This window comes from Theropithecus gelada, chromosome 1, assembly GCF_003255815.1.
Source record: "Theropithecus gelada isolate Dixy chromosome 1, Tgel_1.0, whole genome shotgun sequence".
NCBI lineage: Eukaryota > Metazoa > Chordata > Mammalia > Primates > Cercopithecidae > Theropithecus > Theropithecus gelada.
The window spans coordinates 121,472,470-121,489,065 of NC_037668.1; the positions used below are offsets into that span (position 1 = coordinate 121,472,470).

Sequence of the window (16,596 nt, forward strand, 5' to 3'; positions counted from 1 at the left end):
TCATAGAAATGGGCAGTATTATTAACTAGTATAGTATTTTTCATCTTTTTAAAAACTACATTTGAAGATATTACCCAAAATCTTTGTATATGATTTAAATAAATTATGTTTAGTGCTAATAAAGCATTTTTCTAATATGGCAAGGGTTGCAAATACATTTATGTTAAACTCCAGGGGAGTTTGGTGACATTTTTGTGGGTGATTGGTAGGGCTTGTGAGGACCATGTCTTGCTTAAACACATTTGGAATTATATATCTTTGAAAGCATTGTGCCTGCCAAACAAAACAAGCTGAATCTAATCCTAAGGCTAAGAATTTGCAACCTTTGATCTTTAGACACAAATGTGAATGAATGCTGTTGGACTCAGCATAAGTATATAATTGTTATTAACAGCTCAACTTAGTAACCATCAGTAATAATTAGGCGCTCTCAAGTGTTTGCCCTTAACTACTCATTACACTTTCATTATATGGCCTCTGTTCTGTTTTTAAGTATAATTATCCAATTTTTTCTTTTAGTTTAATAAGCCACCTGAAATTATAAATATATAGAACATAAAATAAACTGTAAAATTAGTTCAGTATTGCTATCTTTTTTAAAAAGATTTGGGGTCTGTGTTGCTCAGACTGGCCTCAAATTCCAGAGCTCAGATAACCCTCCCTCCTCAGCCTCTAAGTAGCTGGGAGTGAAAGCACATGCCGACTGGGCGCATTGGCTCACACCTGTAATCCCAGCACTTGGGGAGGCCAAGACAGGTAGATCACTTGAGGTCAGGAGTTTGAGACCAGCCTGAGCAACATGGCGATACCCTATCTCTACTAAAAATACAAAAATTAGCTGGGCGTGGTGGCGCATGCCTGTAATCCCAGCTACTCAGGAGGTTAAGGCAGGAGAATTGCTTGAACCCAGGAGGCAGAGGTTGCAAGGAGCCGAGATCGTGCCATTGCAATCAAGCCTGAGTGACAAGAGTGAAACTCTGTCTCAAAAAAAAAAAATAAGCACATGCCACTGCATTTTAATATTTGATATTGCTATTTAATATTTGATACTAATATTTTGTATATAATATTGAAGTATATATTTTTACCTGTTTGGAAGTTGACAAAAATTTACTTTTAAAATATATATGTTGTTTGAATATAAAAATAAGAGGATATGGTATTAAAGTAATAGAGAGCTGGAAAAGAGGATCAATAATTTTTAACAGTTCTTATTATACTTTAAAAGTATTTTTTTTCTTTTTTTTTTTTATACTTTAAGTTCTGGGGTACATGTGCAGAACATGCAGTTTTGTTACATAGGTATACATGTGCCATGGTGGTTTGCTGCACCCATCAACCTGTCACCTACATTAGGTGTTTCTCCTAATGTCATCCCTCCCCTAGCCCCCCACCCCGTGACAGGCCCTGGTGTGTGATGTTCCCCTCCCTATGTCCACGTGTTCTCATTGTTTAACTCCTACTTATGAGTGAGAACATGCGGTGTTTGGTTTTCTGTTCTTGTGATAGTTTGCTGAGAATGATGGTTTCCAGCTCCATCCATGTCCCTGCAAAGGACATGAACTCATCTTTTTTTATGTCTGCATAGTATTCCATGGTGTATATGTGCCACATTTTCTTTATCCAGTCTAGTATTGATGGACATTTGGGTTGGTTCCAAGTCTTTGTTATTGTGAATAGTGCTGCAATAAACATACATGTGCCTGTGTCTTTATAGTAGAATGATTTATAATCCTTTGGGTATATACCCAGTAATGGGATTGCTGGGTCAAATGGTATTTCTAGTTCTAGATCAACAGTATTTTTTAATATATAGGTTTCCAAATTGTCAGAAAATCCCTTAATAATAAATGCAAAACTCCTGACTTTTTGGAGGAGAATGAGATTGTTTTAACTTTTGTGAAAATTTTAAATATATTTTAAAATAGTATAAATAGTATACATCCTCATATTTATTTTTGAATGTTAATAATTATCAATGCATAGCCAATTTATTTCATCCATAAATACATTGACCATTTTCTTTATCTAAAAGAGAATACTTTTGAGAATGAAAAGGAATGCTATAGTAATTACAGGAGGGAACCAGGCATAAAACCCAGATAGTCCTAAGCATTCTTGGAAGTGTGCAACGCAATGCTTGCAAAGAGATATGATTCTAAATGTATTTAAGCAAGACATGGTCCCCTCAAGCCCCACCAATCTAAGCAAGACATGGTCCCCACAAACCCCACCAATCACCCACAAAAATGTTACCAAACTCCCTTGAACGGAGTTTAACATAAATGTTAAACCCATTCCCAAGCCATCCCCCATATTCACATATTATTTGAAGCAAATTTTAGACATAATTATTTCATCCGTAAATAATTATGTAGACATAATTATTTCATCCGTAAATAATTATGTAGACATAATTATTTCATCTGTTCAAAAATAAATATAAGAGGATGTATACTATTTATACTCTTCTATATTCAATAAGTATTTTGTATTAGTCCATTTTCACACTGCTATAAAGAAATACCTGAGATTGGGTAATTTATAAAGAAAAAGGTTTAATTAACTCCCAGTTTCACATGGCTGGGGACACCTCAGGAAACTTAAAATCACGGCAGAAGGTTAAGGGAAAGCAAAGCATGTCTTACCTGACAGCAGGAGAGAGAGAGTGTGTGGAAATGCCACACTTTCAAACCATCACATCTCAGGAGAATGAACTTACTATCATGAGAACAGCTTGGGGGAACCGCCCCCATGATCCAGTAAGCTCCCACCAGGTACCTTCCTCCATACATGGGGATTACAATTCAAGATGAGATTTCGGTGGGGACACAGAGCCAAGCCGTATCATTCCAACTCTGGCCCCTGCCAGATCTCATGTCCTTCTCACATTTCAAAACACAATCATACCTTCCCAACAGAACCCCAAAGTCTTAACTCATTCCAGCATTAACCCAAAAGTCCAAGTCCAAAGTCTCATCTGAGACAAGCCAAGTTGCTTCTGTCTGTGAGCTTATAAAATAAAAAACAAGTTAGTTACTTCCAAGATACAATGGGGATACAGGCATTGGGTAAATGTTCCCCTTCCAAATGGGAAAAATTGGCCAAAACAAAGAGGCTGCAGGGCCCATGCAAATCTGAAACCCAGTGGGGCAGTCATTAAATGTTAAAGCTCCAAAATAATCTCCTTTGACTCCATTCTTCACATCCAAGGTATGCTGATGCAAGGGGTGGACTCCCAAAGTTTTGGGCAGCTCCACCCCTGTGACTCTGCAGGGTACAGTCCCTGTGGCTGTTTTCACGGGCTGGCGTTGAGTGCCTGGGGCTTTTCCAGGTGCACGATGCAAGCTGTTGGTGAATCTACCATTCTGGGGTCTGGAGAATGGTGGCTGTCTTCTTACAACTCCACTACCCAGTGCCCCAGTGGGGACCTGTATGGGGGCTCCAACCCCACATTTCTTCTCTGGACTGCCTTAGTAGAGGTTCTGCATGAGGGCTTCACCTCTGCAGCAGACTTCTGCTTGGACTTACAGGCATTTCCACACATCCTCTGAAATCTAAGCAGAGGCTCCCAAAGCTCAATTCTTGTCTTCTGTGCACCTGCAGGCTTAACACCACATGGAAGCTGCCAAGGTGTAGGGCTTGTACCCTCTGAAGCAACGGTCTGAGCTGTACCTTGACCCCTTTTAGCCATGGGTGGAGCTGAATCAACTGTGATGCAGGTCACCCCATCTTGAGGCTGCACAGAGCAATGGGGCTCTGGGCCTGGCCCACAAAACCATTTTTTCCTCCTAAATATCCAGGCCTGTGATGGGAGGGGCTTCCTTGAAGATCTCTGAAATGGCCTGGAGACATTTTCCCAATTGTCTTGGCAATTAATATTTAGCTCCTCATTACTTAAGAAAATTTCTATAGCCAGCTTGAATTTCTCCCCATAGAATGGGTTTTTCTTTTCTACCACATGGCCAAGCTGCAAATTTTTTTAAACTTTTATGCTCTGCTTCCCTTTTAAACATAAGTTCTGATTTCAGATCATCTCTTTGTGAATGCATATGACTGTACACTTTCACAAAAGCCAGATCACCTCTTGAATCCTTAAAAATTTCTTCTCTCAGAGACCCTAAATCATCTCTCTCAACTTCAAAGTTCCACAGATCTCTAGGGTGGGGGCAAAATGCCACTGGTCTCTTTGCTAAAACATAGCAAGATACTCTAGTTTCCAATAAGTTTCTCATCTCCATGTGACACCACTTTAGCTTACACTTCATTGTCCATATCACTATCAGCATTTTGGTCAAAACCATTCGACAAGTCTCTGGGAAGTTCCACACGTTCTCACATCTCCCTGTCTTCTGATTCCTCCAAACTGTTCTAACCTCTGCCCATTACCCAGTTCCAAAGTGACTTCCACATTTTCAGGTTATCTTTATAGTAGTACCCCACTATTCTGATACCAGTTTTCTGTTATTAGTCCATTTTCACCCTGCTATAAAAACTGAATCAATTAAACCTCTTTTCCTTATAAATTACACAGTCTCAGGCCTGGCATGAGTGCCTGAGGCTTTTCCAGGTGCAGGTGCAAGGGCTATCACTGGATCTACCATTCTGGAGTTTGGAGAATGCTGACAGTTTCAGGGTAATTTATAAAGAAAAGAGGTTTAATTGACTCACAGTTCCACATGGCTGAGGAGGCCTCAGGAAACTTAGTTTTTACAATTATGGCAGAAGGGGAAGCAAGTCATGTCTTACATGGTGATGGTAGAGAGAGAGCAAGAGGGGACGTGTCACACTTTTAAACGATCAAATCTCATGAGAACTCAGTATCATGAGAACAGCATGGGTGAAACCATCCCCATGACCCAATTACCTCCCACCAGGTTGCTCCTTCGACATATGAGACTTACAATTCAAGATGAAGCCTGAGGGGGGATACGGAGCCAAACCAAAACATAGCTCTAAAAGATAAGGGCTATTTTTTGGAACAGAACCACAATACCATTATCACATCTAAAAATTGACAGTGACTCCTTAATATCATCAAGTATCCAATCATTGTTCAGATTTCCCCAGTTGTCTCAAAAATGTCTTTATAATTTATTTGTTCAAATCAGTACCCAAATAGAGTCCATTGCATTTGGTTAATTAAGTTCTTGAGTAAATTGAAGATTATAGATTCCTTTTCTCCCTTTTTCCTCTAGTATCTGTTGAGAAATCAGATATTTGTAACTATAAACAGAATTTGCTATTTTTAAAGAAAAAGTAAATAAAAGTAGAAAGTATTAAACTGTTGTTGAATCCAGTTTCATTCTATTTTTTTGTTAATTTTTTTTCTTTTCCATTCTGGGGCTATATAGATGATTTCACATCAAGAGAACCATGCAAAGTGGAAGATTTCTGCTGACTCTCAAAAGACTTCTGTTCAGCAACTAAATGAACAATTAGAGAAGGCAAAACTGGAATTAGAAGAAGCTCAGGATACTGTAAGCAATTTGCATCAACAAGTCCAAGATAGGAATGAAGTAATTGAAGCTGCAAATGAAGCATTACTTACTAAAGTAAGTAAACATATAACAGTAATAAAGCATATCTATGAAAACGTAAATGTCTGACTTATTTACCTGTCCTTGTAGTTTATAGAGGACTATATGACCAAATATTGGCCTGTTTGAATAAAAAGCATTTTATTTAGAAGATTGTGAATTTAGGAAATTATTAAGATGTACATTTTATTACCATAGAAGATATAATTTATAAATGTTCAAATATAAATTCATCTAATCATAATGTTTAGAGGGTTTTATACTTGATGTACCCAAAACAAAAAAGCAGAAGCACTTTTCAAAATCAGCAAAGATCTTTTAAAATCATAAAGTAGGCCAGGCGTGGTAGCCTACTCTTATATTCCCAGTACTTCAGGAGGCCAAGGTGGGCAGATCACTTGAGGTCAGCAGTTCAAGACCAGCCTGGCCAACATAGTGAAACCACCCTGTCTCTACTAAAAAATACAAAAATTAGCAGGACGTGGTGGCCAGCACCTGTAATCACAGCTACATGGGAAACTGAGGCAGAAGAATCGCTTGAGCCCGGAAGGCGGAGGTTGCAGTAAGCTGAGATCACACAACTGCCCTCCAGCCTGGGTGACAGAGTGAGACTCCTTCTCAAAAAAAGAAAAAAATAAAGTAGACAATCCAAGATTATATTCAGAGGTTTTTATCTAGATTTGAATATAGACATAATTTAAAAAGGAATCCCAGTTCTTTGGTCAAGGCAGGAGGATGACTTGAGTACAGGAGTTCAAGTCCAGCCTGGACAACATAGCAAGACCCTGTCTCTGCAAAAAAAAAAAAATTTTTTTAAATAGCTTTTGCTTTGTATTTTTCTTCATTAATCATGGCAGTTTCTCCCAGAATTTGAAATTAATATCAGTATTGATGCATAGAGATTAAAACATTGGTTCAAACTTGCCAATATGTAGGGTAAAGTTCTTAGTGAAGGCCTTAAAAAAGAATATACTGATAATTATGAAGCAATAAATGATTTTATAGCAAAATGAAAGTTATTGAAAAGGAAAAAACCTCAGCCAAATAATACCTTAGAAATATTTCTAGTTACTAAGCTGAATACTTAAATTCCATTTATAACAGAGTTAATATTAACAGTACTAGAGGAAAGCTGAATAGACATAATCTAATACATAAAAATATATTGAGGTTGAACACTCTATTAATGATTTTATTAATATTTCATGTTCTGTAATATACATTTATACAGAATTATGAGCTTCATTATAGAAAATTGACCCTAAAAAATTAGATTCTGTGCTGTATTGCTTGTCAGCTGCTCATTACTAAACTTGCCTCATTACTTGCCTCATTACTTGCCTGCTGCTCATTACTAAATATTACTGATGAGATAAATACAATTAGATTGCATGTGTTAGTAATTCAGATGATTTTAAGTTTAACTGTTTAGGCAGTTACCAAAATAGTGGCTATGTAGCAACATTTCTTTTTTTTTTCAGGCAGAGTCTTGCTCCATTGCCCAGGCTGGAGTGCAGTGGCACAATCACAGCTCACTGCAGCCTTGACCTAGTGGCCTCAAAGCAATTTTCCCACCTCAGCTCCCGAGTAGCTTAGACGACAGGAATATGCCACCATGCCCAGCTAATGTTTAACTTTTTTTTGTAGAGACAGAGACTCCTTATGTTGCCCAGGCTTTTCTCAAACTTCTGGGCTCAAGCAATCATCCCAAATTGGCCTCCCAAAGTGCTGGCATTGCAGGCATGAGCTACCACAACTGACTGACAATTCTTAAATGAATCATAGATATAGAGATCTTAGAATATGTACTGTGATTAGTCAGTATACCAGTCAGAAAATAGAATTCCTATGTTGGCTTACAGTAGCTCTCAAAGTCAACCTCAGCCTACTGTAAAGTCTAAACTGAAGAGAAATTGAGGATAAAACTAAGAAATAAAGAAGACAGTCTAATAGAAGGGGAGAAGCAGGCATAACTGTAACTAAAAATAATAGAAAGCAATTCCATTGACAACATCAGTAAATGACAGGGAACAAAATCAGAAGTGAGGGAGAAGAAAAGAAAGATCAGTGTTTAAGGCAACTAGTCTTTCTAGTTCACTTTCTCTGGTACCTTAACTAGCAACCTTATATTTGAGGGTAATTAGAACAAGGGCAAAAACCATTTTTTGAGAGCCATGAAGGCATCATTATATTATGGTTCACTACAATTACATTCACAACAGTGACCTTCTTTGAATCTTAAGAAAAAGTTGAATTAATTTAATGTATTCAGTGTACTATATTTAATTGTAAAAGTTATGTGTTAAAACTGTAGGTTAAATAAAATCCTACTTATACCACATATCTCAATTATGGCTAGATAATGCAAAGGAGGAAAAAGAAAAAAGACTGCAGCTGTGTACAGTCCTATTCTGTGCCAACTCTACAACTGTTTTGTTAATTGTGATTTTAACAATGTGAATGTAAGATTTACAACAAAAAATTGGCACTCTAGCCACTTAAAAATCATATAAATTGGGGATGGGTTCCAAGATGGCCAAATAGGAACAGCTCCAGTCTGCAGCTCCCAGTGTGACTGACGCTGAAGACGGGTGATTTCTGCATTTCCAACTGAGGTACCTGGTTCGTCTTACTGGGACTGGTTGGACAATGGGTGCAGCCCACGGTGGGTGAGCCGAAGCAGGGCGGGACATCGCCTCACCCAGAAAGCACAAAGGGTTGGAGGATTTCCCTTTCCTAGCCAAGTGAAGCCATGACAGACGGTACCTGAGAAATTGGGACACTCTTGTCCTAATACTGCACTTTTCCAGTGGTCTTAGCAAATGGCACATCAGGAGATTATATTCCGCGCCTGGCTCGGTGGGTCCCACACCCACAGAGCCTTTCTCACTGCTAGCACATCAGTCTGAGATTGAACTGCAAAGTGGCAGCCTGGGCTGGGAAAGGGGCATCCGCCATTGCTGAGGCTTGAGTAGGTAAACAAAGTGACTGGGAACCTGGAACTGGGTGGAGCCCACCGCAGCTCAATGAGGCCTGCCTGCCTATCTAGACTCCACTTCTGGGGGCAGGGCATAGCTGAGCAAAAGGCAGCAGAAACTTCTGCAGACTTAAACGTCCCTGTCTGACAACTCTGAAGAGAGCCGTGGTTCTCCCAGCATGGAGTTTGAGCTCTGGGAAAGGACAGACTGCCTCCTCAAGTGGGTCCCTGATCCCCGTGTAGCCTAACTGGGAAACACCTGCCAGTAGGGGCTGACTGACACCTCATACAGCCGGGTGCTCCTCTGAGATGAAGCTTCCAGAGGAAGGATCAGGCGGCAATATTTGCTGTTCTGCAACCTCCGCTGGTGATACCCAGGCAAACTGAGTCTGGAGTGGACCTCCAGCAAACTCCAACAGACCTGCAGCTGAGGGGTCTGACTGTTAGAAGGAAAACTAACAAACAGGAATAGCATCAACATCAACAAAAAGGACATCCACACCGAAACCCCATCTGTAGGTCACCATCATCAAAGACCAAAGTTAGATAAAAACCACAAAGATGGGGAGAAACCAGAGCAGAAAAAGCTGAAAATTCTAAAAACCAGAGTGCCTCTTCTTCTCTAAAGGATCGCAGCTCATTGCCAGCAATGGAATAAAGCTGGATGGAGAATAACTTTGATGAGTTGACAGAAGCAGGCTTCAGAAGGTTGGTAATAACAAACTTCTCCAAGCTAAAGGAGGATATTTGAATCCATCTCAAGGAAGCTAAAAACCTTGAAAAAAGATTAGACCAATGGCTAACTAGAATAAACAGTGTAGGGAAGACCTTAAATGATATGATGGCATGTCACAAGAACGTGACACATGCATAAGCTTCAGTAGCCAATTCGATCAAGTGGAAGAAAGAGTATCAGCGATTGAAGATCAAATGAATGAAATAAGGTGAGAAGAGAAGTTTAGAGAAAAAAGAGTAAAAAGAAATGAACAAAGCCTCCAAGAAATATGTGACTATGTGAAAAGACCAAATCTACTTTTGATTGGTGTACCTGAAAGTGACGGAGAGAATGGAACCAAGTTGGAAAACACTCTTCAGGATATTATCCAGGAGAACTTCCCCAAGGTAGCAAGGCAGGCCAACATTCAAATTCAGGAAATACAGAGACCACCACAAAGATACTCCTCGAAAAGAGCAACCCCAAGACACATAATTGTCAGAGTCACCAAAGTTGAAATGAAGAAAAAAATGTTAAGGGCCGCCAGAGACAAAGGTCCGGTTACCCATAAAGGGAAACCCATCAGACTAACAGTGGATCTCTCAGCAGAAACTCTACAAGCCAGAAGAGAGTGGGGGCCAATAGTCAACATTCTTAAATAAAAGAATTTTCAACCCAGAATTTCATATCCAGCCAAACTAAGCTTCATAAGTGAAGGAGAAATAAAATCCTTTACAGACAAGCAACTGCTGAGAGATTTTGTCACCACCAGGCCTGCCTTACAAGAGCTCCTGAAGGAAGCACTAAACATGGAAAGGAACAACTGGTACCAGCCACTGCAAACACATGCCAAATTGTAAAGAATGTCGATGCTAGGAAGAAACTGCATCAACTAATGGGCAGAAAAACCAGCTAACATCATAAAGACAGGATCAAATTCACACATAACAATATTAACCTTAAATGGAAATGGGCTAAATGCCCCAATTAAAAGACACAGAGTGGCAAATTAGATAAAGACCAGACCCATCAGTGTGCTGTATTCAGGAGACCCGTCTCACATGCAGAGACACACACAGGCTCAAAATAAAGGGATGGAGGAAGATCTACCAAGCAAATGGAAAACAAAACAAACAAACAAAAAAAGCAGGGTTGCAATCCTAGTCTCATAAAACAGACTTTAAACCAACAAAGATCAAAAGAGACAAGGCCATTACATAATGGTGAAGGGATCAATTCAACAAGAAGAGCTAACTATCCTAAATATATATGCATCCAATACAGGACCACCCAGATTCATAAGGCAAGTCCTTAGAGACTTACAGAGAGACTTAGACTCCCACACAGTAATAATGGGAGACTTTAACACCCCACTGTCAATATGAGATCAATGAGACAGAAGGTTAAAAAGGATATCCAAGACTTGAACTCAGCTCTGCACCAAGTGGACCTAATAGACATCTACAGAAACTCTCCACCCCAAGTCAACAGAATATACATTCTTCTCAGCACCACACTGCACTTATTCCAAAATTGACTACATAGTTGGAAATAAAGCACTCCTCAGCAAATGTAAAAGAACAGAAATCACAACAAACTGTCCCTCAGACCACAGTGCAATCAAATTAGAACTCAGGATTAAGAAACTCACTCAAAACCACACAACTACATGGCAACTGCACGACCTGCTCCTGAATGACTACTGGGTACATAATGAAATGAAGGCAGAAATAAAGATGTTCTTTGAAACCAGTCAGAACAAAGACACAACATATGAGAATCTCTGGGACACATTTAAAGCAGTGTGTAGAGGGAAATTTATAGCACTAAATGCCCACAAGAGAAAGCAGGAAAGATCTAAAATTGACACTCTAACATCACAATTAAAAGAACTAGAGAAGCAAGAGCAAACAAATTCAAAAGCTAGCAGGAGGTAAAAAATAAGTAAGATCAGAGCAGAACTAAAGGAGAAAGAGACACAAAAAAACCTTCAAAAAAAATTCAATGAATCCAGGAGCTGCTTTTTGAAAAGATCAACAAAATTGATAGACTGCTAGCAAGACTAATAAAGAAGAAAAGAGAGAAGAATCAAATAGACACAATAAAAAATGATAAAGGGGATATCACCACTGACCCCACAGAAATACAAACCACCATCAGAGAATACTATAAACACCTCTGCACAAATAAACTAGAAAACCTAGAAGAAATGGATAAATTCCTGGACACATACACCCTCCCAAGACTAAACCAGGAAGAAGTTGAATCCCTGAATAGACCAACAACAGGCTCTGAAATTGAGGAAATAATTATTAGCCTACCAACCAAAAAAAGTCCAGGACCAGACGGATTCACAGTTGAATTCTACCAGAGGTACAAAGAAGAGTTGGTACCATTCCTTCTGAAACTATTCCAATCAATAGAAAAAGAGGGAATCCTCTCTAACTCATTTTATGAGGCCAGCATCATCCTGATACCAAAGCCTGGCAGAGACACAACAAAAAAAGAGAATTTTAGACCAATATCCCTGATGAACATTGATGCGAAAATCCTCAATAAAATACTGGCAAACTGAGTCCAGCAGCACATCAAAAAGCTTATCCACCACAGTCAAGATGGCTTTATCCCTGGGATGCATGGCTGGTTCAACATACACAAATTGATAAACGTAATCCATCACATAAATGGAACCAAAGACAAAAACCACATGATTATCTCAATAGATGCAGAAAAGGCCTTCAACAAAATTCAACAGCCCTTCATGCTAAAAACTGTCAAACTAGGTACCGATGAAATGTATCTCAAAATAATAAAAGCTATTTATGACAAGCCTACAGCCAATATCATACTGAATGGGCAAAAACTGGAAGCATTCCTTTTGAAAACTGGCACAAGACAGGGAAGTCCTCTCTCACCACTCCTATTCAACATAGTGTTGGAAGTTCTGGCCAGGGGAATCAGGCAGGAGAAAGAAATAAAGAGTATTCCATTAGGAAAAGAGGAAGTCAAATTGTCCCTGTTTGCAGATGACATGATTGTATATTTAGAAAACCCCATCATCTCAGTCCCAAATCTCCTTAAACTGATAACTTCAGCAAAGGCTTAGGATACAAAACCAATGTACAAAAATCACAAGCATTCCTATTCACCAATAACAGACCAACAGAGAGCCAAATCATGAATGAACTCCCATTCACAATTGCTTCAAAGAGAATGAAATACCTAGGAATCCAACTTACAAGGGATGTGAAGGATCTCCAAGGAGAACTACAAACCACTGCTCAATGAAATAGAAGAGGACACAAACAAACGTAAGGACATTCCATGCTCATGGATAGGAAGAATCAATATCATGAAAATGCCCATACTGCCCAAGGTAATTGATCGATTCAGTGCCATCCCCATCAAGCTACCAATGGCGTTCTTCACAGAATTGGAAAACACTACTTTAAAGTTCATATAGAACCAAAAAAGAGCCCACATAGCCAAGACAATCCTAAGCCAAAAGAACAAAGCTGGAGGCATCATGCTACCTGACTTAAAACTATGCTACAAGACTACAGTAACCAAAACAGCATGATACTGGTACCAAAACAGAGATACAGACCAATGGAACAGAACAGAGGCCTCAGAAATAACACCACACATCTACAACCATTTGATCTTTGACAAACCTGACAAAAACAAGAAATGGGGAAAGGATTTCCTATTTAATAAATGGTGCTGGGAAAACTGGCTAGCTATATATAGAAAGCTGAAACTGCATCCCTTCCTTACACCTTATACAAAAATTAATTCAAGATGGATTAAAGACTTAAATGTTAGACCTAAAACCATAAAATCCCTAGAAGAAAACCTAGGCAATACCATTCAGGACATAGGCACAGGCAAGGACTTCATGACTGAAACACCAAAAGCAATGGCAACAAAAGCCAAAATAGACAACTCGGATCTAATTAAACTAAAGAGCTTCTGCACAGCAAAAGAAACTACCATCAGAGTGAACAGGCAACCTACAGAATGGGAGAAAATGTTTGCAATCTACCCATCTGACAAAGGGCTAATATCCAGAATCTACAAAGAACTTAAATTTACAAGAAAAAATCAACCCCATCAAAAAGTGGGTGAAGGGTATGAACAGACACTTCTTAAAAGAAAACATTATGCAGACAACAGACACCTGAAAAAATGTTCATCATCAATGGCCATCAGAGAAATGCAAATTAAAACCACAATGAAATACCATCTCACACCAGTTAGAATGGTGATCATTAAAAAGTCAGGAAACAACAGGTGCTGGAGAGGATGTGGAGAAAAAGGAACACTTTTATCCTGTTGGTGGGAGTGTAAACTAGTTTGACCATTGTGGAAGACAGTGTGGCAATTCCTCAAAGATCTAGAACTAGAAATACCATTTGACCCAGCAATCCCATTACTGGGTATATACCCAAAGGATTATAAATCACACTGCTATAAAGACATGCACACGTATGTTTATTGTGGCACTATTCACAATAACAAACACTTGGAACCAACCCAAATGTCCATCAATGGATAGATTGGATAAAGAAAATGTGGCACATATATACCATGGAATACTATGCAGCCATAAAAAAGGATGAGTTCATGTCCTTTGTAGGGACATGGATGGAGCTGGAAACCATCATTCTGAGCAAACTATTGCAAGGACAGAAAACCAAACACCAGATATTCTCACTCATAGGTGGGGATTGAACAATAAGAACACTTGGACACAGGGTGGGGAACATCACACACCAGGGCCTGTCATGGGATGGGGGAGGGGAGAGGGATAGCATTAAGAGAAATCCCTAATGTAAATGACAAGTTAATGGGTGCAGCACACCAACATGGCACATGTATACATATGTAAGAAACCTGCACGTCGTGCATGTGTACCCTAGAACTTAAAGTATTTTAAAAAATCATATAAATCAATTTTAGATGAAGTAGTATAAAAACAGGAAAGAACTGAAATATGCATGTTAAACTTTTATTTTGTAATGCATTCTGTGGTTATGACAGTTTTAGTTATGAACACAGTATTTTTGAAAGCTACTTTAAGAACAGAAACTATCAGATTAAAATGGATAGGATTTAGAAATATGTATCTTATGGATACCTTTAAGAAAAGGCAAATGTATTTGAAAAGAAGACTACTATACTTACATTATTAAGCTTTTGAAATTAATATATCATCTCTTTTTTTAGGCTTTTTGGTTTTTTACTTTATGTAGTCTCCTAGGATCCCAAAGTTTAGTTAGAGGACCCAAATAAAAGACATGAAAAAAATAGAAATGCAACGTTTATTTAACAAGGATTGATTTATTAAAAATTAATCACTTTTTAAAGTTTTTGAAAAATGTCTAGGCCGGGCGCGGTGGCTCAAGCCTGTAATCCCAGCACTTTGGGAGGCCGAGATGGGCGGATCACGAGGTCAGGAGATCGAGACCATCCTGGCTAACACGGTGAAACCCCGTCTCTACTAAGAAATACAAAAAATAGCCGGGCGAGGTGGCAGCGCCTGTAGTCCCAGCTACTCGGGAGGCTGAGGCCGGAGAATGGTGTGAACCCAGGAGGCGGAGCTCGCAGTGAGCTGAGATCCGGCCACTGCACTCCAGCCTGGGCGACAGAGCCAGACTCCGTCTCAAAAAAAAAAAAAAAAAAAAAAAGAAAAATGTCTAATATAATAAAGCTTTCTTGTAATGAGAACACAAAAAGCAGAATAGCTTATATCTGTTTATTCCCTGTTGGAAATTCTGAAAGGGGTCTTTTTGTGTCTACATGTGTTAGATTAACAAAAGCTAGCATACCTCTACACTTTTGCAGAGAAATTTTTAGGTGTAAGATTTCAATCTTGAATAGAAATTGATATTGTCATTAACACCAAAAATATATATATATAAGGAAAATTAGTTTTAATGGAATTTCTTAGAATAAGCATATTTCAAATGAACACGTGTAATTTTCCCAAAGTGAACCTATCTTAAATAAGTAAAGGTTTTAAACAGAGCTTGGAAAATTCTCGAGAATTATCAACAGAATTCCTATACTGGGACAAAGGTTGACTTTCTAAAAGTCTATGATTTTCTAAGGAGTTCATTCATTTAACAAAAATGTTTTGAACACCTACTATGTACCAATTTTTCTGCAGGAATCAGAATTAACCAGATTACAAGCCAAAATTTCTGGACATGAAAAGGCAGAAGACACCAAGTTTCTACCAGGCCCATTTACATCTCCAACAGAAATTATGCCTGATGTTCAAGATCCAAAATTTGCTAAACATTTTCACACATCTTTTTCCAAGTGTACAAAATTACGTCGCTCTATTAGTGCCAGTGATCTTACTTTCAAAACTCATGGTGATGAAGATCTTTCTGAAGAATTACTACAGGACTTGAAGAAAATGCAATTAGAACAGCCTTCAACATCAGAAGAAAGCCGTAAGAATCTGACTTACACCCAGCCAGACTCATTTAAACCTCTCACGTATAACCTAGAAGATGATAGTTCTGAGAGTAATGACTTTAGCACGCTTAGTGGGATGCTAAGGTACATAAACAAAGAAGTAAGACTATTAAAAAAGTCTTCTATGCAGACAGGTGCTGGTTTAACTCAGGTATGTATTTTATATACTGTAAGTTGTAATATTTGTTTCCAAAACATATCATTTTGTTACTTGGAAGAAAATTCATGTATTTAAATGAAAAACTACTCATATTTGAAAAAGGAAGATTTTACATTTTAAACATTAAGTAAAATTAATACCAAAAGACATTTTCTCTAGGTCATGGTGTGAGATAATAGGGGGAGATAATAGGGGGAAAGAGAGAGGCAAAGGGAGACAGAACAGGAAGTAGAATGAAAAATAGGTAGATAGACATGGAAGTGCTTAAAAATTAAAAAAAAAAAACTGAAAAAAAGAAAAATGGGAAGAAGAAACATGCAGTGAGAGGAATCCAGAGAAAGTAGGTTCTGAGGTGAATGTTCTCATAACTTCGTCATAATTTACTGTTCACTTGGGCTCAGTATGTCAGAATAAGTTATTGCTGGCTATCACTGTCTTTGGAAAGTTGATTTGCTGATACCCATTATTTAAAAGTATGAATAAGTCCAGTGTTCCTTATAATTTTTCACCCTAAAGTATTTATGTTCATCTTTCCTTCTTTTATCCCTTTTCTCTTTAAAAGAAAGATACATCCCTCTTCTTTTTTAGAGAGAACCTCTTGAACATGTACTTTCAAGCCTTTAATATGCTTGCCTGTTTTGCTTCTCTGCTTCCTGATTTAATATGTATCTTCAAGCTTCTTTATTTACCTCTTCCTTTCATTTCCAGACATCTT

The 16,596-nt window shown here is 38.4% G+C and overlaps 1 protein-coding gene across 2 annotated transcripts in view; it reads left to right on the forward strand.

Moving 5' to 3' along the window:
• Positions 1-16,596, forward strand: part of CCDC18 (coiled-coil domain containing 18) — a 107,215-nt gene that overhangs the window by 84,695 nt on the left and 5,924 nt on the right. The window contains exons 27-28 of one of the 2 annotated variants that reach the window (XM_025405293.1): positions 5,355-5,555; positions 15,405-15,872. In XM_025405293.1, coding sequence (XP_025261078.1) covers positions 5,355-5,555; positions 15,405-15,872 — 669 coding nt within the window. The remainder of the gene's footprint in view (positions 1-5,354; positions 5,556-15,404; positions 15,873-16,596) is intronic. The other variant, XM_025405366.1, reaches the window with a different exon arrangement.